Source organism: Pongo abelii, chromosome 13 (assembly GCF_028885655.2).
Source record: "Pongo abelii isolate AG06213 chromosome 13, NHGRI_mPonAbe1-v2.0_pri, whole genome shotgun sequence".
NCBI lineage: Eukaryota > Metazoa > Chordata > Mammalia > Primates > Hominidae > Pongo > Pongo abelii.
The window spans coordinates 92,653,323-92,681,186 of NC_071998.2; the positions used below are offsets into that span (position 1 = coordinate 92,653,323).

Consider the following 27,864-nt stretch of genomic DNA (forward strand, 5'->3'; position numbering starts at 1 on the left):
TGCATTTCAGTTATTCAGAGAAATGAGCATGGTACAGTTTGCATATAAACCTATTGAATTTGCAATATTAAGGATACCACCTTAAATTATATTACAAGATGCCTAAAATCAGTGTTGGTCTCTAAATGATACCAACCACTATAGCCTGTGTTCTTTCTAAAGCACAAAGACCTTTCTGGACTCTCTGGGGGAAATATCCAGGCCCTGCAGGTGCAGTTCTGAAAAAATCAGAAACCTCAGGGGCAAGGACAGAACTCTATCTTTTGGGCATGCAGTGGGGCTGGGAGCCTCTATGTTATTTCTCTCATCTTGTGACTTTGACCACAGTGTAGTCCAGTTTCTTGGCTGCAAGTAAAAGAATCTACCTCTAAGAAGCTTAGCACAAAAGATAATTTGTTGGAAGAATCTCACATAATCTAAAGAAGAGCTGAATGATTCAGTCTTAGGAAGGGTGAGGATACTCTGGGTTTAAGGAAAAATTGGAACCAATGCCTCAGGACCAGTTATGTAATTTGCAGTGTCCTTTGTTTGAAAATGATTGAGAGCTTCAAGATGGCCACAGCAGAACATTAAACCAAGTATAGGACCTTATGAGACTGCATGGGCCACATGCCCATGAAGCTGACCCTGCAAGGAGTTGGGCCCGTAGACCTCTCTGTGCCTTTCACCTCTGCTTCTCTTTCCTTCACTCTCTCCTATGATAAAGCAATTCTTCCACATTGCAGAGGACACAACCACGGACAGATTCCAAGTTAAGACTTTGGGGATAACTTTTCCCTGTTCTAGTTAGATGCCCACAAATCCCAGGAACAGGCTCTGATTGGTCTCACTTGGGTTGAGTTCCCACCTATGAGCCATCAGACATGGCTTATAACATATGGGAGCTTCCATTTGAACCTCATGGATGGAGCTGGTCAGGGGGAATTGGGGGCTGCATAGGAAGAGCAGGTACCAAAAGAAGCACATGCTCTTCCTTATAAGAACAGGGTAATGCTGAGCAGACAGAACAACAGATGGGCATTAGACAGGTCCATTAGTGCTGACTCTATAGGAGAGAGGAAGCGTTTTGAACTCCCTTCAGTTTTGCCAACTGAATAGGCCACAGATCTTGTTGCTATAGCTACAGGCCTCCACTAGCTCATTCATTACTGCCAGGTCCATCTTATTATTTGCTAAAAAATCCCTTCACCTCTGTGTAGATAGAATTAGTATCTCACTTGCAGACACTCTTGTGTTTACAAACTGTGGGTTACAACACATTAGTGAGTGATGAAGTTGGTTTAGTGAGTTACAAACATCAAAAAAATAGAACAGCAGATAATTGAAGAGAAAATATAATCAGTAAGGGGAAGTACTATTACTTCATAAAGTTGTTTATAAAGTTGTAAAAAGTTTCATAAAGTTGTAAAACTAAATATAGTATATATATGATAAAGGAATACCAGGTCATTCTGGGTTTGCAATATGACATATTTTCTTGCTTGGATTATGGTAAAAAATAAAGACAGTCTGACATATACTATAGAATGTAGTGTTTTGATATCTTATGTTATAGGCTCATGAGCCATGAGAATAATTCAACAGCAAAAACATTTTCATAATGGTTGATTCTCTGTGAGATCTGTATGTGGGGATAAAGTAGATGAATCTTGAAATAATAATCTATAGCAGTGCTGTCTAATTATATATGTACTTTTAAATTTTTAGTAACATTAAAAAGCAAAAAAGTGAATTTTAATAATATATTTATATTAACCCAATATATCCAAAGTGTTACCATTTCAACATGTAATCAATATTATCATTTATGAATGAGTTGTTTTATACTTTTTTGTACTGTATTTTATATTTACAGCATGTCAATTAGAGCTCATAACATTCCCAGTGCTTAGTAACTACATGTGGCCATCATAGTGGACAGCACAGATCTAGACAGTTTAATGGAAAAGGAAAGATTTAGAGGCTAAAATATTTGATGGTTGAATTATTAGCCCAATTGACTGAATTAATTAGGTTAAAAAGAGGTATTATTAGGTATTATTAATTAGGTATTATATTATAAAGTAGAAAGGATTCAAAATGGGACAACCCAACATCAAATCTTAACGGTCCACTTAGTAGCAGTAAGACCTTGGACAAGTTGCTTGACATTAGTTTTCCCATATGAAAAATGGGGCTAATAATACATATTTTGTACATTTTTGTGAGTATTAAAGCTAATGTTAGTCAATATAATGTCATTATCATTATTGCTACTATTACTAATTTTATTGTTACTTAACCCTGCTAGTACAGATGAAGTCTTAAAGGATACCAGCCTGCCCTGGAAATTTAAGTGTACATATAGCCATTTAACAACACTCCTCATGTATTGGTTACAGTATGCCACAGGTTGCTCACACACTATACCAGTGTAAAAGTTGGCTCCTCCAGTTCAAAACTCTTTGAGGGCTGATTACAGACCTTCCATTGCAGACTTGAGAAACGCAGTAACCAACATCACTGGCCCATCAGGCACTCTTTTGGATTCTTCACTGACATTCTCCTGAGTAATTCCTTGATAGTCATTTAGAAAGGAGCTCTCAGTGTGAAAACTCTTAGTCAGCTGTATTTCCCTATGTGAGTGTGTGGTTAGGAGGCAGGAAAGGGTAATGGAGAGAGCATAGGAGGTAAATAGTTGGTTCCAGCCTCAGCTTTTTACCTTATTAGCTGTGAGCCTTTGAGTGAAGCCATTGCTGTACCAGCCTCAACATCCTCATCTGTGAAATGGTAATAATACTTACACATGCTGTATCTACTGATGTGTTATTGTAAGAGTCAGATGAGGTAGCGTATATAGAAATGTTATGTAAGAGGTGAAATCTTGTCACAGGAATATTGAATGGCTACACAGACAGTATTGGGAAGATGGTACCATTTCACTGAAATAATTCAGGTGTACAAGCAGAACCATTCTACTCTGTGCTATAGAGGATGTAACATTATGCTAGATCTGGAGTTTTAGTCAATGTGAAGTTGAGTTCCCATTGTTCTACATTTCATAAACTATGTAGTTCAGCATTATTATGGGACTCAACACCATTGTTTTGATTTTCTCTGTAAATGATTCTTAGTAATTTCCATGGAAAACACTATTTGTTACTTTTCTGTTCATCACTGTGGATTGATGTGGACTGTAGGACATTCACTGAAGCAAGTAAATTAAACGGGTTGACTAACTGTTTTGGAAGAAACCAGGAGCCTTGATGGCACCTCTATTTCAGCGTGTCATTTTTTTCCCTCAAAAGTTTTCAGATAAAGAAATATGAGTAGGTCACATGTAAAAATAACTGACATTGGAAAATCAAACCAACGGAAATGGAAATGAGACCTGAGGTTCATATAAGGCTTCATTTTTCAAGCCAGTCAGAAGACCAGGTCACACAGCTGTTCTAGAAGCTATGCAGGTGGTCCTTGACATTTGGTTGGAAGCTCTCACCTTTCTGTAGCATTGCTGGTCACCATATTTAATATCTAAGTGTACCGACGTTAGCCACAGTTTAGACTGTGGAACCACATAGCCCGAGTTTAAACTGTTTCTGAGCATCAGGTTTGTCATCTGTTTGGTTTTCTTTTGTAATACTGAGATGGTGTTTAATGAATTTTGGCATGTATGGTTTTAAATCAAAGTTTTGCTATTTAAACACTTTGTGATCTTGGGCAGAGTTATTTATCTGAATCTTTTCACTCATCTGTAAAACAAGGATGATGATTGCTAACTCATAGCATCACTTTCAGGATTAAATGAGATAGATTATAAGAAGAAGTATGCTCAATGCCTATCACATAGTAGGTACAGGAATGGTAGAGATTATAATTATTGCCTACTTTAGACTTGCCTAAAAACTCAAATAGACTGTATGCATACATGCACACAGATATACTCAGCTATTTATTTGTTTTCTCAACAAATAATTATTGAGGATCTACTATGTGAGAAGAATATAATACTGACCTAAAGTGGATACTTTTCTTGTTGTCCCTGTTCTCCTGGAGCTTACAGTTTTGATAGGAAGATGGACATTAACCAAATTATCATGTCCATAGATGTAAAGGAGCACCTGCCTTGAGTGTTACAGATGAGAAGTACATGGTGCCTGGAGAGTTTGGACAACAGGAAACTTTTATTGGGGAAATGATGATTGATTTACAATCTCAAGAAGCAGAAGAAGTTAACTAGATGTTCTGGGAAGGAATGAGTGTTCCAGGTAGAAGAAACTCCATGTGCAAAGAGGCCCTAGGGCAGGAGGAACAAAATAAGTAGGAGGAACTGAAAGAATGCCAGTGTGACTGGAGTAGGGAGGTCAAGGGAGAGCATGGTATTGGACGAAGTGATAAGATGGTTTGACCATTCCCCATACACTGAAGAAAAGACAACATTTACTCAATTATTCTTTATAGGGCATCATTTATTCAATCATGTTTTAACATGTAAAGCATTGGGACATTCAGAGATGGTGTTTGCTCAGAAAGCTTACTGATCAGTGAGTGAATTGAGGCATTAAAGAGTTATAATTAATAATACAAGATGGACAACAAAACATGTCATCAGAGAGGTAAGGGAAAAGAACTATAAGAACTCAGAGAATTGAGAAATTACTTCTTGCTGGGAACAATAGAGGAAGACTTTTTTTCTTTTTTCAAGAAGTATTTGATCCTGAGGGAGAAAAGGGAACAAGTGCTATAATCACAGAAAGAGCTATAATCACAGAAAGAAAGATCACAAAGTGGGAAAGAGTGCAGGTGTAGATATTAGCAAGTTGCTTATAATGGCTGAAGTACTTGAGCAAAGTAGCAGAAGATGAGCTAGACAGAATCAGATGAAGCTGGGTTTTGAACGTTTGGCTAAGACATTTAGTTTCTACCCAGTAGGGAAAGCACAAGTTTTATCAAAAGAACAACTTAATCACAATTATATTTTGTAGAGATTAATCTGGCATTGTGGGTAGATTGAACAGGACAAGAGACCAGTATCTGGGAGAGCAGCTAGGAAACAATGACAACTACAAATGCTTGTCTAGAAGAGCCTGAGCTGGGATGCAAGAGGCACTAGAAGTAAAATGTGGAGCGTATTAATAATTTTGCAAGAGCTGTTGTAATGAAGCAGCACAAACGGGGTGGCTTAAACAACAGAAATTTATTGTCCCCTAGTTCTGGAGGCTAGAAGTCTGAAATCAAGGAGTTGGCAGGGTCATGCTCCCTTTGAAACCTGTAGGACAACCCTTGCTTGCCTCCTCCTAGCTCCTGGTGGTTTGTGGTCATCTTTGGCCTTCCTGACTTGCAGATGCATAAATCCAGTCTCTGCCTTCATCATCATACGGTGCTCTCCGTGAGTGTCTCTGTCTTTGTGTGGTAGATGGCTTCTTATAAGGATACCAGTCATACTGGATTCGGGGTTCACTCTTGCTGCAATATGACTGCATCTCAGCTCAACCAATCATGTCTGCAATGACCCTATTTCCAAACCAGAACACATTCTGAGGTATTGAGAATTAGGACCTCAGAACCTCAATATCTTTTTTGGGGGACACAATCCAACCCATAACACTAGGCTGAAGTCTTATTGGATAGAAGGACAGAGGGAAGGAGCTCAGAGGAGGCCCCAAATGTGCGTGCATTGGCTTCCCTGGCCAGCTAGCCCTAAGCTTTCATGTTGCAGGAAGCCACCTATATTGTGTGAGAAGAGGGGCATCTCCATAAAGGCTCCAGGGCTCTCTCATGATGTCGCCTTCTCATCCAACACATCCTGAAATTCTACCAACTCCCACAGCCGCATGGGGAGGAATTGTCCTCAGATACCCCGGAGGAAATGTCAGGGCAATTTCTCACAATTTTAGACTTGGTTTTTGCCTTTTGTGAGAAAGAAAAAAGATGGCTTTTGCAGTATTTTGTAACAACTCGCATCAAGAGCCACTAGATGGCAATCTTCACACATTTCCATGCTTACTCTGCTTTCTTCAAGCCCAAATCCTCAGAGCACAGAGGCAACTCCTCTCTGTGTAGGGAATAGAGATGAGTGAGGAGTCCCATTTCCTGTGATCCCCCACAGACTTTAGTGCATGGAAGTCTAAAAAAATGGAACGAAGACTGTCTCTCACAATAGTCCTAATCAGTTTGAGCACCATTCATACCTTTTAGTTGCATAGTAAACAGCATTTCATAAATATTCATGAGTTTGCTGAATTTAACCAGGGGAAAAGCAAGAACTCTTAACAGTATGTGGTCTTGGGTGTAATTTATGCCCAAGTATCTCTGGCATATAAAAGAGGGGACTCTTATTCCGAGAGATCTGTTTACTTGGTCATTAGCAAGGGTGAAGGAGACACTTGCTGAAATTAGTTTTCCTTCTCTCAGAATCCAAACTTGTGTTATTTATAGTAGCCAGAAATCAACAGAGAAGCAGCCCTAATCTTGTGATGATATGGAGGGAGGGGAAAACAAGACTAGAGAATTGTAGGTCTTGGGCCTGTTCACACAGGAGCCTAACTTCGAAATACAATTGACTACATGCAAAGACTAAGTTACCATTTTTTCTGTAAAGATCTGTTTTAAGTGCAGCCTAATGGTTTGTATAAAGCATCTTCACGTTTTCCCACTCATACTTAGACACTGAGCTAGAGGAAAGAAAGAAGACAACACTACAAAAGTTAGTTAAACCAGCACTTTGAAAAGTAGAAAGTTCCAGAATCATGCATTTCTCATTTTGCAATAAAAAATTATTTGGTTCTATAACATACATAAGCAATACATAAAAGAGTGTTTATCTCAGAGTTAGAAGGTGCTTGTAATGGTAAGATGCTCCTGCTTTTTTCGAGATGGGACCAAGACGGGCCTAAGAGGATGGGTGCACCAACTGTAATTTCTTGTCTATGCTTATTATTCACCAAATATATATATTTTTTCTGCGTGCATGGTTCTATAATCAGGGAAGGAGGAGAGAACATTTGTCAAGCCAGGTGTTTGCCATAAACGATCTCATTAAATATATTTCACTTTCAGGCAGGCCCTATTATTATTCCTGGGTTTGGAGGAAGATCTGAAGTTTTGGAAGTTGCACAGCTTGCACAGACACACAGTGGTGGAGCTGGGAGTCAAGTCCTGGTATATTGCTTCCAGAGCTGAAATTCTTCTGTATTCTAGACTGCCTTCCATATAAGACTAGAAAAGATGTCCCTGCCTTTGAGGAGGTAGTAGGAAAGCTACAAGGCCGAGCACAGGAAAAGTAAAGGCCTATAATTTACTTGTGGGTCCACCTGTGACTGCATAACAAGCGGGCCAAAGAAATCAGCCACCTGTAATTTTAGAATTCCTGGGGAAGGGGCACTATTAAGAGGGCATACAATTCTGTCAATCCAGTATGATTGGATGCAGTGTCTTTGAAGGGCAAGGCCAAATTGCATTGCTTACAATTTCATGCCTCAGTGTTTTACTCTGGTTTTGCCTGGAGGCTTCTTCTGCTACAGGGGTTACCTCCTCCAGGAAGCCTGCTTTGATTTCTTCTAGCTCTTCCATGTGTGAATTATGGCCTTGTTTGTGTCACAGCTTACCTTATATCTTCATCTATTGCTGCCTCTGTGGCGGTGTGGAATTGGGTTTTTTTCAAAAGTCTCTCTTGAGCTCCTATGAGCTCTCTGCTTATGAGCTCTGCATTCATCTCTGCATTGGCTGCACCCAGCATGGGACATGGTACGTGGGAATTCAACACATCTTTGCTAATGGATGGATGGGAAAAAGGAAGAGAAAGAAAGAAAAGGAAGGAAGGAAGGGAAGGAGGGAGAAAGAGAGAAAGAAAGAAAGGGAAGGAATGAAGGAAAGGAAGGAAAATAAAGACAGGGAAGAAAAGGGAAAGAAAGACAGGAAGAAAGGAAGCAAAAGAAAGAACGAATCAATCTGGAAATTGTTCTTGTAGCAAGACAGATGAAGATGAGGTCTTTCTCAGACTGGCTTCCCTTTCTTCAGGCCCAATTTTACTCCATGTCATAAAAGAATACACGTACAACTTTGTGCTTCTTCGGATTTTCAGAACACACTACCTGGATAGGTTCCATCTGACCTTATGCTTGGCTTAAATATTAAACTTAATTACTTAGGCTATGCTAAGGAAAGCACTCAGCTGTCAAGGTGGCTCTTGATATACACGAGTTTTCAATTTAAGGCAATCTACAGTCATTAACTCTCCTTGCCTCCCCATAACTTTCATCAGGTTGAATAGCAGACAGTGACATTTTAAATGGAAAAGAGAAGGGGTAGGAATGAGAAAGGGGCAGGAGGGTGTTGAGATGTGGGCTAGCTGTCAAGAGCAGAAAATACTGCATTAAAACTGCCCTCCCCCACTGCCCTAACCATTCCCTTTGAGTTTTTAATATGAATTAAAGATAAACTGGTCAGAAAAAACCAACTGGCATTGAAGGTTCTCAATGTGACTTGTGGGATTCCCTTTGGCTTTCAATGTATAGTTGACTAACCCTTCCCTTTCCCCTTCCAAGAAGTTAACAGAGGAAAGAATGGATCTGCTGTGAGAGAACTCCATTTTCTCAATAAATATTAATAGGTAAACACATATTAATATATCATATATGCATTTTGGTGGTCCTTGGGAATCAAGTCTGGGTCCCTGGCCAGGGATGGGCAGCCCAGGATGGAGGCCGGTCAGTCCACTGTCCTCCTCTGCACCCCGGGATCCATATCTTCAATTAGTTAGGCCAGGAATCCTCTTAAACAATCCTACTTGAGAATCACAGCGTCTCTTTGCTGGCCATGGTACATGGTCCTTTATTTTAAGGCAAAGAAACAAGTTTAGAGAAGTGAAGTGATTTGTCAAAGGTCATGGAACTGGTTCGCAGCAGTGTCAGGACAAATATGATTAACACTATCCATTCAGCACCTACTATGTGTCAGGCACTTTGATGTATGTTATCTCTCTATTCTTTATACCAAGCCAGAAACATAAAATATCTCAGTTTTGCAGTGTAGGGAAGTCAGGGAGGTTAAGCAATTTGTGTTCATGACATTTTGATGTGAATGTTTTGATACCATGGTTAATTTTACTTTTGCACCTATACTATGCTCCTTAAAAACAAACCATTTAAACTTCCATTTTTAAAACTACCTCACAACGAGGTTAATAGACATCTTCACTCCATCCGTGCCCTATGGATCCATCTTTTAGTGGGTGAAGGTAAAGGGAGGATAGGAAAGCTCAAGAATGGACTGAAGGTCAGATGGAGGCTGGTGGTTTCAGGAATAGGGTGAGGCAAAAGATGGGGAAAGTTCAGATATGGGGCACTGTTTCCTGCTGCGCACTTCCCCTGATAATAAAATCACTGGAGAGTTGAATGATTTACTTTTGGACTGTTTCAAAATATGCTTCTCCTTTTCCCTATCCCATGCAATCAAGGTCTCTGGGTTCCAAGGTTAGAGTTTTCACTCTAATGTTTGGTTTCTTGCTTAATATGTATTTGTTTCCCTCAGTACTCAATAACAACAGAGGAGATCCCTGGATTCAGCAAGAAAATCTTGTAACAATCAAGTAAGATATGCATTAAACTGAGGCTCAGAGAGGTTAGGTAATTTTCTCAAGGACACAGAGCTGCCTCCTCATAGTGATGGGAGAGCCAGGGTGGTCTGACTCCCAAGACCAAGGTCGTTTAAATGGACTTGATTGTACTTCTCTCTCCTTCCCAACAAGTGTGCAAAGGCATGGTCTCTCTCCCTGCAGGCTGGACCCCTGTCTGGAGGTGCAGAGGCTGCACACTCTCAGCTGGTTGGGTTGCAGCCACTTTTCTGTGGCTGACCCCATCACACATTCATCTGCCATGAGGGACGGTGCTGGACATTCTTCTGCCCTTCCAGATCTACTCTCCACCTTTCTTCCTCCTGCTTTGTGCCCTGGGAAGTGGACCTCTCTGCACCATATCGACAGGCTCCCTTGACTTGAGGTAGAAGATGCAAGGGTAGGAGGAGACCAAACTCAGGTATTTATTCCCTGGGTGTCTTCCAGGCAGGTCGCTGTGGGATGGCTGTACCCCTGGTCAAATGGCCATGGCTCTTAGAAAGCCCTCTCCCATTTCTCCCTGGGTTCTAGAAATGGCTCTCTTAATTCTTCCCTTTGAACCTAGATGTGTTAATGGCTCCCTCACTTCACCTGCCCTGGGAGACTGTAGTATCTTCACTGGTTTCCTTAAATCATACTTTTGCAAACAGTTTCTTTAAAATTCTCCTTTGATCATTGGAGTGTTCTATCTGCTTCCCACCAAGACCACTGTTTCCTCTTTCTTCCTGACTAGTTCCATTTGGTAAAAAAGTGCATTATTCAAACTATGATTTAAAGGAGGCTTGCAAAAAGAAAGAAGTTATCATCTGGATATGTTAGTAATCCCTTGAAGAATTTTAGAGGTTGCTAAACTGTGGTCTGCTGCCTTGCTTTCCTGGTTTGCGAATAAGCGATGTCATAAAACTCTTGCTCTGGAGCTCTTAAATTCACTTGGGGAGTGGAAAACAATTACGTTTTTTTTTTTTCTGCTGAATCAAAAGAAAACGAAGGAAATTTACACCCTGCCATATGTTTTCCCTGATGGCACTGATTGACAATGAGTCCACTGTGGGCAGAGGCACAGGTGTGCAGGGAGGACTGTGGGGAAACATCTGAGGTCAATTTAAAATTCCTCTTTGAAAATTGCCAGAGTCTGGTCAGCAGAATTGGACCTGCAATTTCCTAAGTGACTCTGGGGAGCAGATAAAGCCCTGGAATTCAAGAAAAAAAAAGTGAGTTTATCTTCCAGAGAAACTGCGGCTAGATAGCTCTGGGGCTGCAAAGAGATGGAAGGTGAATAGGTTAAGGTTCTCACATTGGGCCAAGTACTAATGTCCAACTGCCAGAAATGGGGGAAAAAGGCACCTAGTAATTTTATTACTAGGTCACCATATAATTTGTTATCTAAACTAGAATTTTTTTCAGAGTGAAAGAAAGTGTTTAATTGCTCTATAGCAACAGACTTACACAGGAACTATAACTAGCAAAATGGTATGTAAGATAAAAAGTAAACCGAAGAATGGAATCCTCAGGGGTCGGGGCACCTGTTGGGAGGGGAACCATCCAGAGTATTTACCTGGTTCTTCCGCACTGTGCCTTGCACTCCACCCCCTGAGCAGGGAGAAGGAGCAGGGCCGTGTGTATGAGACCATCATTTTATTTACTCCACACAAGAGCCACTGATGAGATGAAGAAGCTAAAGCTGAGCTGAATTAAGGCACTCGCCAAAGGTAAGCTGGTGGTTGAAGTAGGCTTCAAGGATGGCTTGTCTGACTTCAAAGCTAATCCTGGTTCCCCACACTAACAGAGCCCGGCAGTGTATGACATTTGAGGCAAAAGGGATGGCAAGCGAAGCATTATTAAGTATGCTTTCTCCTTCTGACCTTTTCTGGGAGAAAGTTGAGAAAAAAATAGCAGTTGGAGACTTAACGTATTGAGCAATGGGAAATCCAGCAGGCAGAGGGTCTTTGTGCAGAGGAGACCAAGCTCAGTCAATGAACTGAAGATTGGTTTTATGTTCTATCTGTAGGTTCTGTAAGGACAATCCTGAAATTCTGTCTTAGGTTGTTCAAAACAAAAATGTCACACAAGAATACGCATTGCTGTTTAAATGTACCCAGGTAAGCATCATTACAAAATAGTTTCCTATTCCATAGACCAAGATACACCATACAGCTGACCACCATCTCTGAGGAAGAAGAGCTCTGTGTGTGTGTGTGGCCCTCCTATCTCTACACACACTGATGTTACCAGAACTCTGTTATTTCTGTCTCTGAAGTTCCAGTAAGGGCACAACTTTCCTCCATTCTTCTCATTCCTAGTTCTCTTTCAAATTTAGCTGACCTGGAATGTGGGCCCAACGTTGCCTTGACAAGCACAACTTGATCCTGATATTAGCCTCTTATTCAATGCTTCCAGCTGACTACATCTAGAATTTCCTAACTGCCATTCCCCTGAATTTGGCCTGTTAAAAACTGCAATGGAAAAAATTTTGCTGTATTTTAGATGCATCATCTCAACAGTTTATGGCTTTCACTGATACTTGTTTTTCAAAACATCTTTTTTTTGGTCTATACTTAATTTGATTTTGTTTGAAATTGCTGATAAATCCATATAGCCCTGTAACATATATGGTGAAACCTCATAATCCTTAAGAACATGGGTAACTTTGTGGTTATCATATGTAGGAATATGCTCAATATTTGAAAAGCACTATCGAACTTCATTTTTACCACAATCCTATAAAGTATATATGACTATCTCCCCAGTTTGTAGAAGCTGAGCCTCAGAATGCTCAAATAATATGTCCTGGTATCACAGTTGGTAGAGCTGGGATTCAAATATAGAACTGTCTTCAAAGCCCATGTTTCTAACCATTATACTCTACTGTATAGAATACTGAATATTTGTATTTTAGGATAATATTAAGGGAAGCCAGAATCACTGTATCAAAGCTGGGAGGACTTGCTTTGCAGACGATTAAATCAAAATACCTCATTGTGCAGACGGCTAGTGGTAGGTGGGATGAGAGAAGAAGCAGATTTCAAAGTCTGCAGAGTGAGAGTAGAAGTGGTTGGATGCTTATTCAACATGTATTCTTCTGTCTCCTCCTTCCTAAGGGAACCCTGCTTTTGTTTAGGCCTTCACACTTCGTGATTTGACCCTGTGTTTCAAGGGAGGCTGTGCAATTGCCAATGCTAGGGGATGAGTCATGATTGGCCTAATCCATCATGGCAAGCCCATTCCCTCACCAATGATAGGCTTAGACATAGGCAGAAGATATAATTTTGGCCAATGAAATATGAGGAAATCTAATGGAGGATTTCTGGTAATATTTCTTTACTTTAAAAAGAGCCATAGAAAGGCACCTGAAGATATCCTAATGTAGGCAGAGGAAGAATTAGTACTTCTATTATTTACTATTCACCATGCTGTGCTTCCATAAATGACCTCTTATTCTTAGAACAAAATGGGATGGCAGGTTTTATCATACCTATTCATAGATGAGGAAACTCAGACTTAAGAGCAGTTAAGTAATTCAGCTGTTAATTGATAGAGACAGGATTCAAATCCAGAAATGTATGGCTTCAAATGTATCTTGTTTTAGGTTAGTTACTTTTACTTTGGAATAAATTTGACATAGGTTTATGTTAATAATTGTGTTGGTAAGTCTCCAATAGTGTGTTCCCTTCTGTGTGTCCAGGTAGAGTTAGGTTCTGAGTCTGCAGAGCTGTCTGTCCTCCTCTACCTAGGAATCATATGGTCCTTCCAGCTGAAGTCTTGGTCAGGTGATCCTCTGAAATGACAACAGCCTAGAGGCTTGCATGTGATCAGGGAGGTTGAAATCATTCAGTAATTCTGGCTTTGGGGACAGGATTGGGAGGCTCCTTTTCTCTTAATGCTTTGCTCTCAAATTTTTCAAATTAAAAATCTTTTTTGTAAAGGTAGAGTCTCACTACATTGCTCAGTCTGGTCTTGAACTCCTGGGCTTAAATGATCTGCCTGCCTTGCCCTCCCAAAGCGCTGGAATTACAGGCATGAGCCACTGCACCCAGCCTTGTCTTGCTGTCAATTCTGAATCACTTGAAGATGTTAACTTGAGTCAGCTATGGTCACAACAAATGACAGAAAACACCAAGTGATTGTTATTTGGCATAGGTTAGGCAACTGGTTTGTTTCCTTCCTTGGTTGAATTAACTCAATTGACTGGTATAGGCCCAAGTTCATTTCTTTTAGTAAAAGCCATGCAAATCTCTCCAAATAAAGATAAAAATGTCTACCTTACAGGGTTGTAGTGAGAACCAAAGTTAATGTTCCTTGTATGGTTTCTATCACATGGCAGGAAACAGAACGTGCTAGCTCCCTAAGTCCCCATTTTCCTCTATACTTCCTTCAAACATTTGATCAATATAAAAGTTATCCAGAGGAGAAATGTTTTTGCAACTTGTAAACATTGCTAACGCTGTTACTCAATGTTATTTTTGAAAAAGAATTATTTTAGAATCTAGAACTAAAGATAGGTTAACTTCTTCTTCTTTTTCCAATTAAAAACATTTCCAACCCATCTTATATTCCTTTTTGTCATGGCTTCCAGGATAATCAGAAGTAAACTTAATTACCAAGGGCATTGATCAGCTTGCATCTATCTATCTATCTATCTATCTATCTATCTATCTATCTATCTATCATCTATCTGTCTACATTTTTATCCTTATCATCTAGATGTATATCAGCTATCTGTATTAGCTCCCTAGGGCTGATGTAACAAATTACCACAAACTTAGTGGCTTAAAACAACAGAAATTTAGCCGGGTGCGGTGGCTCATGCCTGTAATTCCAACACTTTGGGAGGTCGAGGCGGGTGGATCATGAGGTCAGGAGATCGAGACCATCCTGGCTAACACGGTGAAACCCCGTCTCTACTAAAAAAAAAAAAATTAGCCAGGTGTGGTGGTGGGCACCTGTAGTCCCAGCTACTTGGGAGGCTGAGGCAGGAGAATGGCATGAACCTGGGAGGCGGAGCTTGCAGTGAGCCGAGATCATGCCACTGCACTCCAGCCTGGGTTACAGCGTGAGACTCTGTCTCAAACAAAAAAACCAACCAAACAAACAAAAAAACCAGAAATTTATTACCTCACAGCTTAGAAGGCCAAAAGTCTGAAATCAAGGTGTCAGTAGGGTTAGTTCCCTCTAGAGGCTCTGAGGGACAACCTGTTTTATGCTTCTCTCCTAGCTTCTGAGGATTGCTGGCAATCTTTAGCATTTCCTTGGCTTGTAGCTGCACGCTTCAGTCTCTGCCTTTGTTGTCATGTGGACTTTTTCCCTGTGTGTCTCTCCACAGGGTCTCCTTATAAGGATACCCATAATTGAATTTAGGGCCCACTTGACTACAGTATGGCCTCATTTTAACTTCATTAAATACATTTTCAAAGACCCTATTTCCAAATAAGGTCACATTCTGAAGTTCTAGGCAGACATTAATTTTGGGGGGACACTATTTGTCCCAGTACACTACCAATTTCACTTCTGAGGTATGCTTTTGCCTTCTGCTCCCCAATGTTTTCTCAGGTATGCTGTTCAATTTCTCTAATTCTTTATTCCACAATCACTTACTGAGTGCTACTATATATGAGACATTGACAATACAGTTGTAAAGAAAATCTTTGTCCCTCACCAAGTTCTTACAGTTTAATGAAGGGACACACTAAAACAAAAACTCAATTAAGTATATGTTTAGAAATAGTATGATTTATAAATTATGACAAGTGCTATGAAATAATGTGAGATATATGAGATTATAAAGGGAGATATGATTCATACTGGTCTGGGATTATCTGAGTCTGAAGAAGGGAGATTTCAGCTGGGAGTTTATAATATAAAGGATTCAGCTGAGCAAGTGTCAGAGGATGGAGTATTTGAGGAAGAGGAGGCAACAGCATGTGCAGGGAAGCCAGGAGGAAAGTGGCTGGGATGAGGCTGGGAGGTGGGCAGGGCCAGGTCCCACAGGGCATTGTGGACCGTGCCAACATTTCAGATTTTCGTCCCATTAACATGGGAGGCCACTGCAGGCTTCTAAGCAGAAGAATGGCCTGCCACATGGAAAACAAATTTGAGGAGGCAGGAGTGAAAGCAGAGAGCTAGTTAGGAGACTTTTATAGTGGTCTAGGTGAAGAATGATGGCTTGGACTCGAGTGACAACGGTGGAGATGACAATAAATGGGCATATTCGAGGCATATTTTATAGAAGGAAAAGACATGGCTTGTTGATGAATGCGGAAGATGAGATACGGGAGGCATTAAGAATCCTTGCCAGTTTCCAGAATGAGTAACTAGATGGCCAGAGGAGCCATTACCAAGATGTGAGGCACAGGAGGAAAAATAGATTTAGGAGGGAAGATCAAGGTTCAGCTTTTGACAAGTTAAATTTGAGATGCCTGGAGGATATTCAAGTGGAGATGTCAAATAGGAAGGTGGATATATGGCCTGGAGCTCAGAAGAAGGGTCTGTGTTGAAATACAAATTTGGGAGTTCTTGGCAAATAGAGACTACTTGAAACCATTATTATTCACTTTAGGTGGGGTTTTTTTTTTTTTTAATTGTCAAGCTGACCTTGTTCAGGTATATTTGGCTCCTCTTTTAAATATCTGAGCCTGTGACTCTGGTTATACCTTCCAGTCTCAAATTTTAATCATCCGATTTCTGCCTTATTTTATAGGTTTCTTTCTAATTACATTGTAAAGTCAGAGTACTGCAATAGAAAGAGATTCTGATTATTTGTGTGCCTTGGGGAAACCACTGATTATCTCTGGGTATTCTTTTCCTAACTATAAAAGAAGGGAATTGATTGTTTTCAGTTTCAAAAATCTATAACTCTGTAATCTAAGAAGTACTCACTAAGGTATGTCTATTTTTCTACATCCACAAAGGCTTTATCTTTAGGTGGTAACCACTTGTAAGTTAGCAATGTTTTGATTAGATTTTGCAGGATATTTTGAAGTACACATCATGTCCATCAATTAACCATTAAATTCAACACTGTTCATGTCAATCTCAGATACTATTGCTGTAATTCAGAACAGCATTTCTTCTGCACTTGTGGATAGAGGTTATGGGGAAAAGCAGAAATTTAGATATTTACTCATCAAAATAGCATCGCATTTAAATCTAAGACAAACCCACTTCCCTGTAAATTCCTATAGGAATGGACTCTTTTTGGGCAAAGTAAAAAATAATTCAAATATTATGCAAGAGTCTAGTAAATGCAATAACCTAGATGATGAGGCACAAGTAATAGCATTTCCTTATGTTCTCTGAGGTACAGCTATACAACTTGTCACCATTTTCAGCAGTCTTTCCATACCTCCGTGACAGCAAAACTTCTCTTGCCACAGGGAACCACCTTGTACCACTTGTCATGGAGCACATCCATAAACCCATGTGACTTGTATTGACTGATTAGCTCGGATATGTTGGAGGTCAATGGAGAGTTGGGTGGGAGACCAATGCCGTATCCTAGGAGAAAGTACAATCTCAGATGAGTTTTTTACACCCTTCCTGAGAGATTGCCACCACAGTACATATTTGTGTGATACTGCCATCAGACCAAAAAATAGGGCGCGATGAGTTTTCATCAACTTTCTTTCAAAGCACTCAAAGACATTCCTAGTCATGATTACCCTTAAATCAGCTGCATCTCTGAGTAGATGAATTGAGTTGGAAAAGGAGAGGAATGGGCTGTGCACAGTGTATTAGTGAAAAATTTTAAGATCTTCTGCCTTTCCCATTAAGACCTTCCTTCGAGGTAATCTTTGAGGTCTTTATCAGGGCTAGGATTTCCTATCTACCTCTTCCAGAACCCCTCTTCTGAACCTTAAATACACAAAATCAGATTAATCTTAGTCTGTGGTTGACGACATTCTCTTATCGGTGTTAATGCATGACCCTCTCTTAATTTTTTAATTTATTTTTAATTTTTGAACTATATAATAAAACCATGTGAATAAACAATACAGTATGAGAACTAAAACATCAACAGGTACTTATAAAAATCAACTTAAATAGTCCAAAAATAAATAAATAAGAAGTAATGCCAAGTGTTAGAGAAGATGAGGATCAGTAAGATTGTTTATATATTGCTTGCTGTAATACAAACTGAAAATTGATACAAACATTTTGGAAAGCAGTTTGGTATTATTTTATATGGTTGAACATTTACGTATTTTAAGACCAGCAGTTCTGTTCCTGAGTCCATTCCCAAAGATCTCAGCCACAAGCATATCAGGAGATATGTACAAAAATGTTCTTAGAGGAACTGTTCATAATAGCAAAAATTGGAAACAACCCAAATGTTCTTTGACAAGAGAATGAGTAATGAAACTGTGGACTATTTGCACAGATGGAATATTACATAATCAAAACTATACGAACTAGAACTAGAGGCAACAATATGGATGACCCTTAGTAATATGCCATTGAGTGAAACAGGTCAGTTCCAGAAGATTACTTGCAGCATGAATTCATTGTGTAAATATTAAAACATTCAAAACCAAACAATAGAGTTTTAGGAATACATATATATGCATATACATGTGATAATACTTTTTTCTTTTTTTTTTTTTTGGAGACAGGGTCTTGCTCTATTGCCCAGGCTGGAGTGCCGTGGTGCCATCATGACTCACTGCAGCCTTGACCTCCTGGGCTCAAGTGATCCTCACGGCTCAGCCCCCCAAGTAGCTGGAACCACAGGCACACACTACCACCCTGGCTAATTTTTGTATTTTTTGTTGAGATAGGGTCTCACCGTGTTGCCCAGGCTGGTCTTGAACTCCTGGACTCAACCAGTCCACTCACCTAAGCCTCTCAAAGTGATGGGATTACAGGTATGAGCCACGTGCCCAGCCTGTGATAATACTTATTATTATTATTTTTAACCAAACCAAGGATATGATAAATGAAAGGGTGGCGGTAATGCAGGGCAAGGGAGGCAGGGGAAGGAATGAGGGAGGAACATAAAGATGGAGTTAATTTTTGTCAGAGTTTTATTAGTCAGCTTAGACTCTGTAGCCTCACACTGTGTAGCTTTACTTCCTTTCCAAAATGTTACTATACTGTTAATCTCTTTGATGAGCTATGTCAAAGAAGCTAATTAGCTACATTTTGTTTCAGCTATTGGACAGAATAGTAAAAAAAAAAACCCAAACTTTTTTTTTTTTTGCCTTCAACATGATTGAGGAAGAGAGATTAAAAATATAGTTCCTTTTTCGTGGATAAAGACTAAAAGATTGTCAAGTATCCAAAGATACTTAACGGAAACAAATATCTCCTATAATTATTCTATCTTACAATTCAATTTCAAGAACACAGATTTTTGTTCCTTTTTTTTTTGAGACAGTCTCAATCTCGGCTCACCGCAAGCTCCGCCTTCAGGGTTCACGCCATTCTCCTGCCTCAGCCTCCAGAGTAGCTGGGACTACAGGCACCGGCCACCACGCTCGACTAATTTTTTGTATTTTTAGTAGAGACGGGGTTTCACCGTGTTAGCCAGGATGGTCTCCATCTCCTGATCTTGTGATCCGCCCACCTCAGCCTCCCAAAGTGCCGAGATTACAGGCGTGAGCCACTGCGCCCGACCCTTTTGTTCCTTTTTTAATGCAGATACACAATCTTTTTCTTTAAAAAAAAAAAAAGATTTGAGCTTTGTTTATAACCAATAAAAGAGATGAAATAATGCATAAAAAACTGAGTTTTAATGGATTGTATTTTTTTTCTAATAACATTATTTGTTCCTTAGCAATAGGGAGTCAAGAAAATGATGACAATGTCAAAAGCATGATTAGAATTTTCCATTCAAAGAACTATTTTGAGTGCCTGTTTTATGCCTAGTAGTTTTGGTTTGAAAGGCAGGACTGAAAACAAAAGAGTTTGGATGGGTAGCTTTTGATTCTGCTGATGTTATTATGAAATAACATTTTAAAATATAATGGATAATTTATTAGAAGGAAGTAATCAGTTTTTTTTAGAAACATAATGAATGCTGTTGCCAATTCAACTGCACAAACATTTATTCAGGACTTATTTGCACATCGGGCACAATACTAGGCACAAGCATATCATAATATTCACTGATTCACTGACTCACTCACACATTCATTTATTCATTCACTCATTTATTCATGCAACAAATATTCCCTGAGTAAATAGGCACCATGTTAAGTGGTCAGGACTTAGCAGTGACCAAGGTGGATATGGTCTCTGCTGTGATGGAATGTACACTCTACAGGGGAGACAGATATTAAACAAGACACAGCATAATTATTATTTCATTACAATTGAGATAGGCACCATAAGGGAGAACTGGGCCATATAAGAACAAAGTGTAGGAGGACTTGCTACTATCTGGTAGAAAGTGGGTTGATGGTTAGGATAATTAGCCAGGTTTGCCGAATATCAGTGTGTTTTTCCTCCCTGGGTCAATAGTTTTCAACAACAACAACAACAACAGATTGTGGCACACAGCTCGGTTAAATCATCCTTGGATTCTAATAATAAGTACTAGGACATACTGGGCTCTACTGTGTGCCAAGCACTATTCCACATGTATCCCTACATGAACCCATGCCAGAATGTGTATTACTTGGAGACTTAAAGATTGAATAAATAGGCCAGGAGCAGCGGCTCATGCCTGTAATCCCAGCAATTTGAGAGGCCGAGGCAGGTGGATCATGAGGTCAGGAGATGGAGACCATCCTGGCTAACATGGTGAAACCCCGTCTCTACTAAAAATACAAAAAATTAGCTGGGCATGGTGGCGGGCACCTATAGTCCCAGCTACTCTGGAGGCTGAGGCAGGAGAATGGCGTGAACCCGGGAGGTGGAGCTTGCAGTGAGCCGAGATTGCGCCACTGCACTCCAGCCTGGGCCACAGAGCAAGACTTTGTCTCAAAAAAAAAAAAAAAAAAAAAAGATTGAATGAATAAACTGCCAAGGTCACACAGCTAGTAGCTGGCAAAGCTAGCATTTTAAAGTAGGTCTGTTTGATTCTAAAACCCATGCTCTTCCCACCATGTCCGTTACAACATGTGACCATGTCAAGGAAATACTTATTTCTTTCCCTTTAATGCAGGCCTCAACACTATATTCACATTGATGTAATGCCTTAAACCAGGTAATTCATTTAAAAAACACAATAATCTAAACTGTTGGTTTGTTTCTAATAAACATAAATATACATTATTCACAGGCAGATTTTACTTATAAACTTTTCAATAAGTTATGTAGAAATAGTGTGAGAACAGCTCTAACTTGTGTATGATTGTATATATGAGAAAATTCACTAGCAAGGACACTCACTAATTGTTTCTCCTAAAACCCTCTTAAAGCTAATCATTCCAACCCACATTAATGTAATCATTGCAGAATTGTTTTTCATTTGATAAGCATTTATTGCTCACCTATTCATCTATTGATTAATTCCATAAACATGTGTTGAGTGCTTATTCTGTGTCAGGCACTCCTTCATAAGCTATGGAGGTTACCAAGTTAAAGCGGACACAGAGTCTGTCCATAAGAAGCTTATGGTGGCATGAATGAAATGAGATATACATTAAAAAAAACTACACAAATTGGTAGAAAGTTAGTTGACTTTTCTTGGTAAAAAAAGATTAGTGAGGCATAAATTCTAGGTAAAATATAATGCCTAGGACACAATGAGGATAGGCGAAGCTCTGTGAAAATTCAGAGGAACAAGAGATTGGTACCAGAGGAGAGGATCAAAGATGGCATCTTGAATTGGTTCTTGATTGTGATATTTTTGGTAGATAAGACAAAAGTATATGATAAGAAAGTTTTAAATTCTTAACTTCATACTTATGATAAATCTACATATTCTAAGAATAGAATTTTGGCACTACAACAAAAGTGTTAAGATTCCCTAATGAAAAAGCTATGTTGAAGTTTCAGAGACATTTATAAAAAATGTTGCACAAGAAATAATAAATGTTAAATCACTCCACTCGATCACGTCTAGGTTAATTTGCAGTTGCTAAAAACAGATTACTATCCCTTTAAAATTTCTGCTTTAACACATGTATTGAATATTGATATTTTAATGATTTCTAGCAATAATAATCATCTTTAGCTAATGAAAACAAACTATGCATATGGAATGATGGGAAAAATAGGAAAATAAATTATGTGATGATGAGAAGACTTATTTGTTAAAAGAGATAAAAATCCATTTTATTCAAAAACGTAAAATAATAAAACCTTGAGGGTTTTATTTCTGTCCCCATTTATAGTTGCTTTTCAAATTTGCTAGTGTTCATTGGTCAAAGAATTCTCATTTTTAAATTGCTGACTCAACTTAGCAGCCTGAGTTGCTTTCATTATTATTAGAAACATGGCATTGCAATAAAGACAGGGTTGACTATTTTGTGGTTGATGAATGAAGCAAAATGGAATCCTTCAACCCTAAAGATGAAGGCATCAGGCATCCTGGAAATTGGATACAGCTTAATAGCCCAAGAGAACAATTTTCAGAATAGAATCCTGATCTTTTCACCATGGATAAATCAGCTTTATTCAGCTAAGAGTGGTGGAAATATATTTTAGCTAGCAAATGTATAGTTAGAAATTCATAGACTAAAAGAATCTTCCAAAATGTGGTTGGAAAAGAGATGTTTTGAAAATAGCATCTCAGATAGGGTTAAAAAGGCTTCAGGGTGAAAGATTTATTCAATTTTGCAGTCTGTCCTTGGAATACCATAGTTAGCTACTCTGGCATAATGGTTGAGAACATACTGTAATGGTCCCAACTATAAAAGTACTATAAAATGGGTTTCCCTTAGCCTCAGCACATCAAAGTGGGGAGAGAAATGTGTGGGATAAGTTGAGACTTATGAAGACTATCCTGGAAGAATTTTACAGTTAATTGGTCTCAATGTATTAATCAATATACTATATAACAATAATTTGTTGAGCACTTCTTATGTGCCAAACAAGTTCCTACAGTACATTCTTTATATGTATTACTTAATCCTCACAACAATTCTATCATAAATTTCCTATTCATCTCCCCATTATGCAGGTGAGGAACCTGAAGAGTAGATTAGATAACTTGCCAGTTAATAACAGCAATTTTATCCTAACCCAAGTACTCAGACTCCAGAGCCAGTGTTCCAAGCATTGTATTAAATAATTATTGGAAAGCAAGTAAAAGAACAAACTCAAAAGCAGGCAAAGATCTTTGGCAGAAAGATCACACATCATTATTGTGCAGTTACATTACTCTTTCTCCTTGTTTGGGCTTTATTGTCAGCTAACTCCAATGCACAAATTGGAGACATGTATTCATTTATCTCAACACTTTTTTTTCTCCCCTGCACACAATATGTATTTGTGCCCCTGGTTTATGGTATTTCATTCGACCAAAGGCTTTCCACATGCTTTCGAATCCTTAATAGTTTTGGTTTGCTTTGCTATATACTCTGTACCAATGAGTACTCATGAAAGGGTTTCAAACTCAGTGTGGAGCCACTGTTTCTTATTTGCCTTATTTTCCCTTTTAAGTCAAAATAAATGCAGAATGGTGAAGTTGGGAGGGATAGTTAATAGTTATCTTAGTCTGTTCAGGCTTCTATAACAAAATATCATAGACTGGGTGACTTAAAAGCAAAAGAAATTTGTTTCTTATAGTTCTGGAGGCTGCAAAGTCCAAGATCAGGGCACTGGTAGACTTGGTGTCTGGTGAGGGCCTCTTTCTGGTTCATAGATGGTGCCGTGTAGCTAGGTCCTCACATGCTGAAAAGGGTGAATGAGCTTCGTTGAGCCTATTTCATAGGGGCACTAATTCCATTTTATTAGGGTGGAAACTTCATGACCTAATATCATCACCTTGGGGATTAGGTTTCAACATATGAATTTTGGGGAGGCACAAACATTCAGACCACAGCAGTAGTTACACTGAGTGTCACACGTATAGTACTGAGTGTGTTACTACTATATACAGTGATGGTACATTCAGCATGAAGGAATCGTTGCACTCTGTTTTCTTTCCTAAGTACGTTTAAGCATTTGGGAAAGTATAAGTACAAGCTATTAACTACCTAAGTGAGTGAATTAGATACTTATTTCAAACCTAATTAGTTATTTAATAGGTAATACATCACTTATTACATTAATGTTATATGTCTAGCATTGTACTAGGCCCTGTGAAAGATATGGGTAAGCATATAAAACATTTCTGTAACCTAAATGACCAAGTATTGCTCATAAACCGCTTTGATGATTTTTTATACCTATACAGTCTAACTTAATAATAAAGCTCACATTTTAGTAAGTTCAAGAAACTTAAATGTTGTCAAAGGATAGCATATATTTTTGACAATTTAACTGAGAGAAATATTTTCTTAAAAATTCATGAAATTATTTCTCTCAATTAAATTGTTAAAAATATATGCTATCCTCTAATAACATTTAAGTTTCTCAAACTTATTAAAATGTGAGCTTTAATATTTAGACTGTAGGTGGCTCACGCCTGTAATCCCAGCACTTCGGGAGGCTGAGGCGGGAGGATCACTTGAGGCCAGGAGTTTGAGGCCAGCCTGGCCAACATGGTGAAACCCTATCTCTACTAAAACTACAAAAATTAGCCGGCTGTGGTGGCAGGCACCTGTAATCCCAGCCACCTGGGAGGCTGAGGCACGAGAATCGCTTGAACCTGGGAGATAGAGGTTGCAGTGAGCTGAGATTGTGCCACTGCACTCCAGCCTGGACGATAGAGTGAGGCTCAGTCTCAAAATAAATAAATAAATAAATAAAAATAAATAAAAAAAAACTTGTGAAATTCATATTTTTAAGAAAAGTAACAATCAAGACTTTGACTAGTATTTCTACCACATTGTTTTGTGTAATTTATACGTATCATTTTGTATTTTACTGAGTTATGTTTTTGGGGTATGAACTTATTGTCAGAAGTAGAATTGAATTAATTTTCTGATGTGTACCCCATCCATTTTGAGAATAACCTCACAATGATAACAATAATCTCTCAATTAAAACCCACAGTATTTCTACTCTCTTGCAGGGAGGGCTTTTCCATGCACCATTTTGTGATCATCTCCTTTGAAAACAATGTGATGTCTAGAGATGATGGGAACTGCAAGACACTAAGTCTCAGGAACACAGATGGAAATGTAAACAGGAAACCAGTGGGGAGTTAATTGTGTGGCATCTGGCACTAGGGTCCAGCAGAGGCAAACAAGCCATCTTACCATTGTCTTTTGACAAGATAGAGTTGTCCCCTGAAGATAAAGATGGAAAATGGAGCCCCTCATTCTTATGTCCTCTACCCATGATTCATTGTTAGTAGCTCCTAATGGCAGAAGGGATCTCAGTTACCCAGTGCATCTAGGACAGAAATAAAATGTAACATCCCCAGATGCCACAAAAAAGGAGAAATTTTTCATTGTTACATTAAAATGGGATTATATACTGAATGTTGTTTATTTTTCTAGCTTTTTCTTTTTCTCCCTTTGCTATCTTAGACGGTAGTCTTAATAGAAGACCACTACTGCTAATTGCCTCTCTTTCTGAGTTCCATCCCTGCTTCAGGTGGGGGTGACTTTGCCTGGAGAGGCGACTGATTTCTGCTAGGAGAAGATGTGGAGAAATAGCATCAGCTGTAACATTCTCATTTATCATGAAAACAAAGACAGAGGTAAACATTTTAATCTGCTGATACATTTAGAGGAGACAGAGACTAACTGTGGTTGGGAAATTGAAATCAGAATAGTCTTGATATCCTAGTTAACATACAGGAAAGTACAGATTTCTGGAAATAGCCGTTGGGCACCCCCACGGGATTGTTTTAAGCCGAAGTGTTTTCTGTCAAGTGAGCATGGCTGTCTCGAGAGCCAGCATGCACTATCAGGAAAGGGAAGCTGGGAATTGGGAGAAGTGAAATTTGCTGGTTCAAACTATCAGCTCCATATATCAACTGTCATTCAGAATGAAAGGAGCTACTGACAAAGCAATCTTTCTTTGGTTCTGAAGTTTGATTGATTGGGTGATCACATTAGAAGGAAACATTTGCTGCCAGTGGAGAAAAAGACCTGCGATCCCAAACAAGGATCCCAAGGTTTTGTTTGGGACCTTAAAGGGCATTAAACTATAGAATGAGTTTTTTTTCTACTTATTTTCCAACTAGTGGAAGAATACTTATTTAAGAACCATGAGCTTTAGATTTCAGTCCCAGTATTATCATCTAATTGTACAATTACGAAAATGTTATGTAATGTCCCTGGGCTTTCTTGTTTATCAAATGAGTAGATTGGATTAGATCGATATTGGGGCCCTCCCAGTTGTAAAATGTAATCATTCTAGTTTTTCTGTCAGATTTGCTAGAGTATTTGGCTGTTAGAAAATACAGATTTCCCTGAATTTTGGAAGGCTGAGGCAGGAGGATCACTTGAGGCCAGGAGTTGGAGACAAGCTTGAGCAACATAGCACATAGCAACACCCTGCCACTAAAACACACACACACACACACAATACAGATTAAATTAAAATTTATTACACTGTACCACCACTCCCAGATATCTGAAGCAACATCATATGGGTAACAATGATTTTTTCCCCCTAACAATTGGGTAAATAAATATTTGTTGAATAGGTGAAAAATAAATTCCTAACTTCAGCAACTTAATAGCTAAGTGCTTATGAGTTGAAAATGAAAACAAGGGAAGATGCATCGCTCTTTGTTTCTGACTTTGGCATTTGTGACTTTCTAGGTTGGCAAACTGAGCACATCCTGAGTAAAAGTGAATCAAGAGTGACTGATTAATACCTTCTATGGCAAATGGCTTCCCCACAGTGAGAAGTTTGCAGTCAGCATCTATTGACACTTCATAATCCAGAAGGGCTTTGTCCATGATGAAGGCGTCTAGTTTCTCTGGATCATTCCTATATTTAAGACCAGAGGAGAAAAGTAAAAATGATTCATTAATGGGAAGGAAGCATGAAGGCTGACAGCTGGCTTTTGTTTAGGGGACAGAAACCTGGACACTAAGGGCCGCACAAGCTACCTAGGTGCTGATTTAGCTGTCTTGGCTTCTCACTGACCTCTAGACTACAGACCAGGGGAGACAGGCACTCTTATAAGAGAGCATGACATCTTTCCAATGGTTTTATCTACCAGCTCCTTTAATTACTTCTAAATCCATCAGTAAAGCCAGAGCCACTCTGAATTGAATAGGAAGTGCATAGAGAAGGTTTATTCTTGTTACACTATTAGAGTGACTTCTTGTTAGGCATTGCATTCATTGTTCTCTATATCTTTTATCGCTCAGAATGACTGTAATATAACAGATGAGGAAATTGAGACTCAGAGGGTTGAAGTAACTTAAACCAGGTTACACAGCTAGTAAGTGTTGGGACCAGGTTCAAATGAAGGGTGAGTCTCAGCATAGGCTGAACTTCCACCTACAAAGAGGGCAAGGAAGGAGAAGTTTTAAAAGGAAATAACTGTCTAAAATACATGCAACGATTTCTTTGTTTTCAGCCACTTCCAATTCTTTTTGGAAAGATGAAAGACATACATCCATTTAAGAAAGGATTTTCTATCAGCAAAAGTTTCAGAAACACTCTTACTCTAATTTGCTTTTATTGTGACTATGTCATGAGCCCATCCCTGGATATTGTTACCATGGAAATGGACTATTATTCTTATTGGCTAGGTGGTGTCAACTGGAGCCAGGGGTGGGGTTCATCGCATGTAAATCAGTGAGAGTAGAAGAGGGATGAAGGAATGCAGGATGCTGTGACCCAAAAGAGGGAATATATTCTGTGAAGACCAGAAAAGCAACAATTTTGTGCACTATATTATCTCCCCAGTTAAAGTGTAAGTTTCTTGAGAATAAGAACTCTGTATTACACTTCTTTCCATCTCATGCAATGACTACCTCAGTTCCTTTTTATTGTGCAGGTGTAGGTATTTTTTAAAAATAAAAATATTTATTAATTTGAAAAAAAGAAAGGATTTTTTACCCTTAGAGTTGTCCAAACAGCTTTACAAAAAGAATAACTCTTTTCTATCCCTTCTGAGCTCAGTCCTTCCTTTCTTAGATCCAGTGGTGAGGCTGTTCTAATTTTTAACACAGTGTGGCTTCTAAACAGAGGAGAATATGACTAGGATTCATAGAAAATCAAAAAGAGAAAGATATCCCTAGACACCCAGAAGATTCATCAGTGGGCAGGAAACACATCTTTACATGAATGGCTTTGTCTGGGTCATGTGT

General features: G+C 39.0%; 1 protein-coding gene and 1 long non-coding RNA gene across 2 annotated transcripts in view; one reads left to right on the forward strand and one right to left on the reverse strand.

Annotated features, from left to right (window-relative positions):
- Window positions 1-27,864, reverse strand: part of GRIN3A (glutamate ionotropic receptor NMDA type subunit 3A) — a 169,928-nt gene that overhangs the window by 27,687 nt on the left and 114,377 nt on the right. Inside the window, exons 5-6 of the mRNA XM_009244706.4 lie at window positions 26,415-26,530; window positions 16,932-17,083 (exon numbers count right to left, since the gene is read on the reverse strand). Coding sequence (XP_009242981.4) covers window positions 16,932-17,083; window positions 26,415-26,530 — 268 coding nt within the window. The remainder of the gene's footprint in view (window positions 1-16,931; window positions 17,084-26,414; window positions 26,531-27,864) is intronic.
- On the forward strand, window positions 8,526-27,585 carry LOC129047961 (uncharacterized). Its single transcript, XR_008509900.2, has 6 exons — window positions 8,526-8,590; window positions 9,758-10,013; window positions 11,191-11,301; window positions 11,601-11,691; window positions 24,654-25,286; window positions 26,359-27,585. It is a non-coding gene; the product is annotated as an uncharacterized LOC129047961 (long non-coding RNA).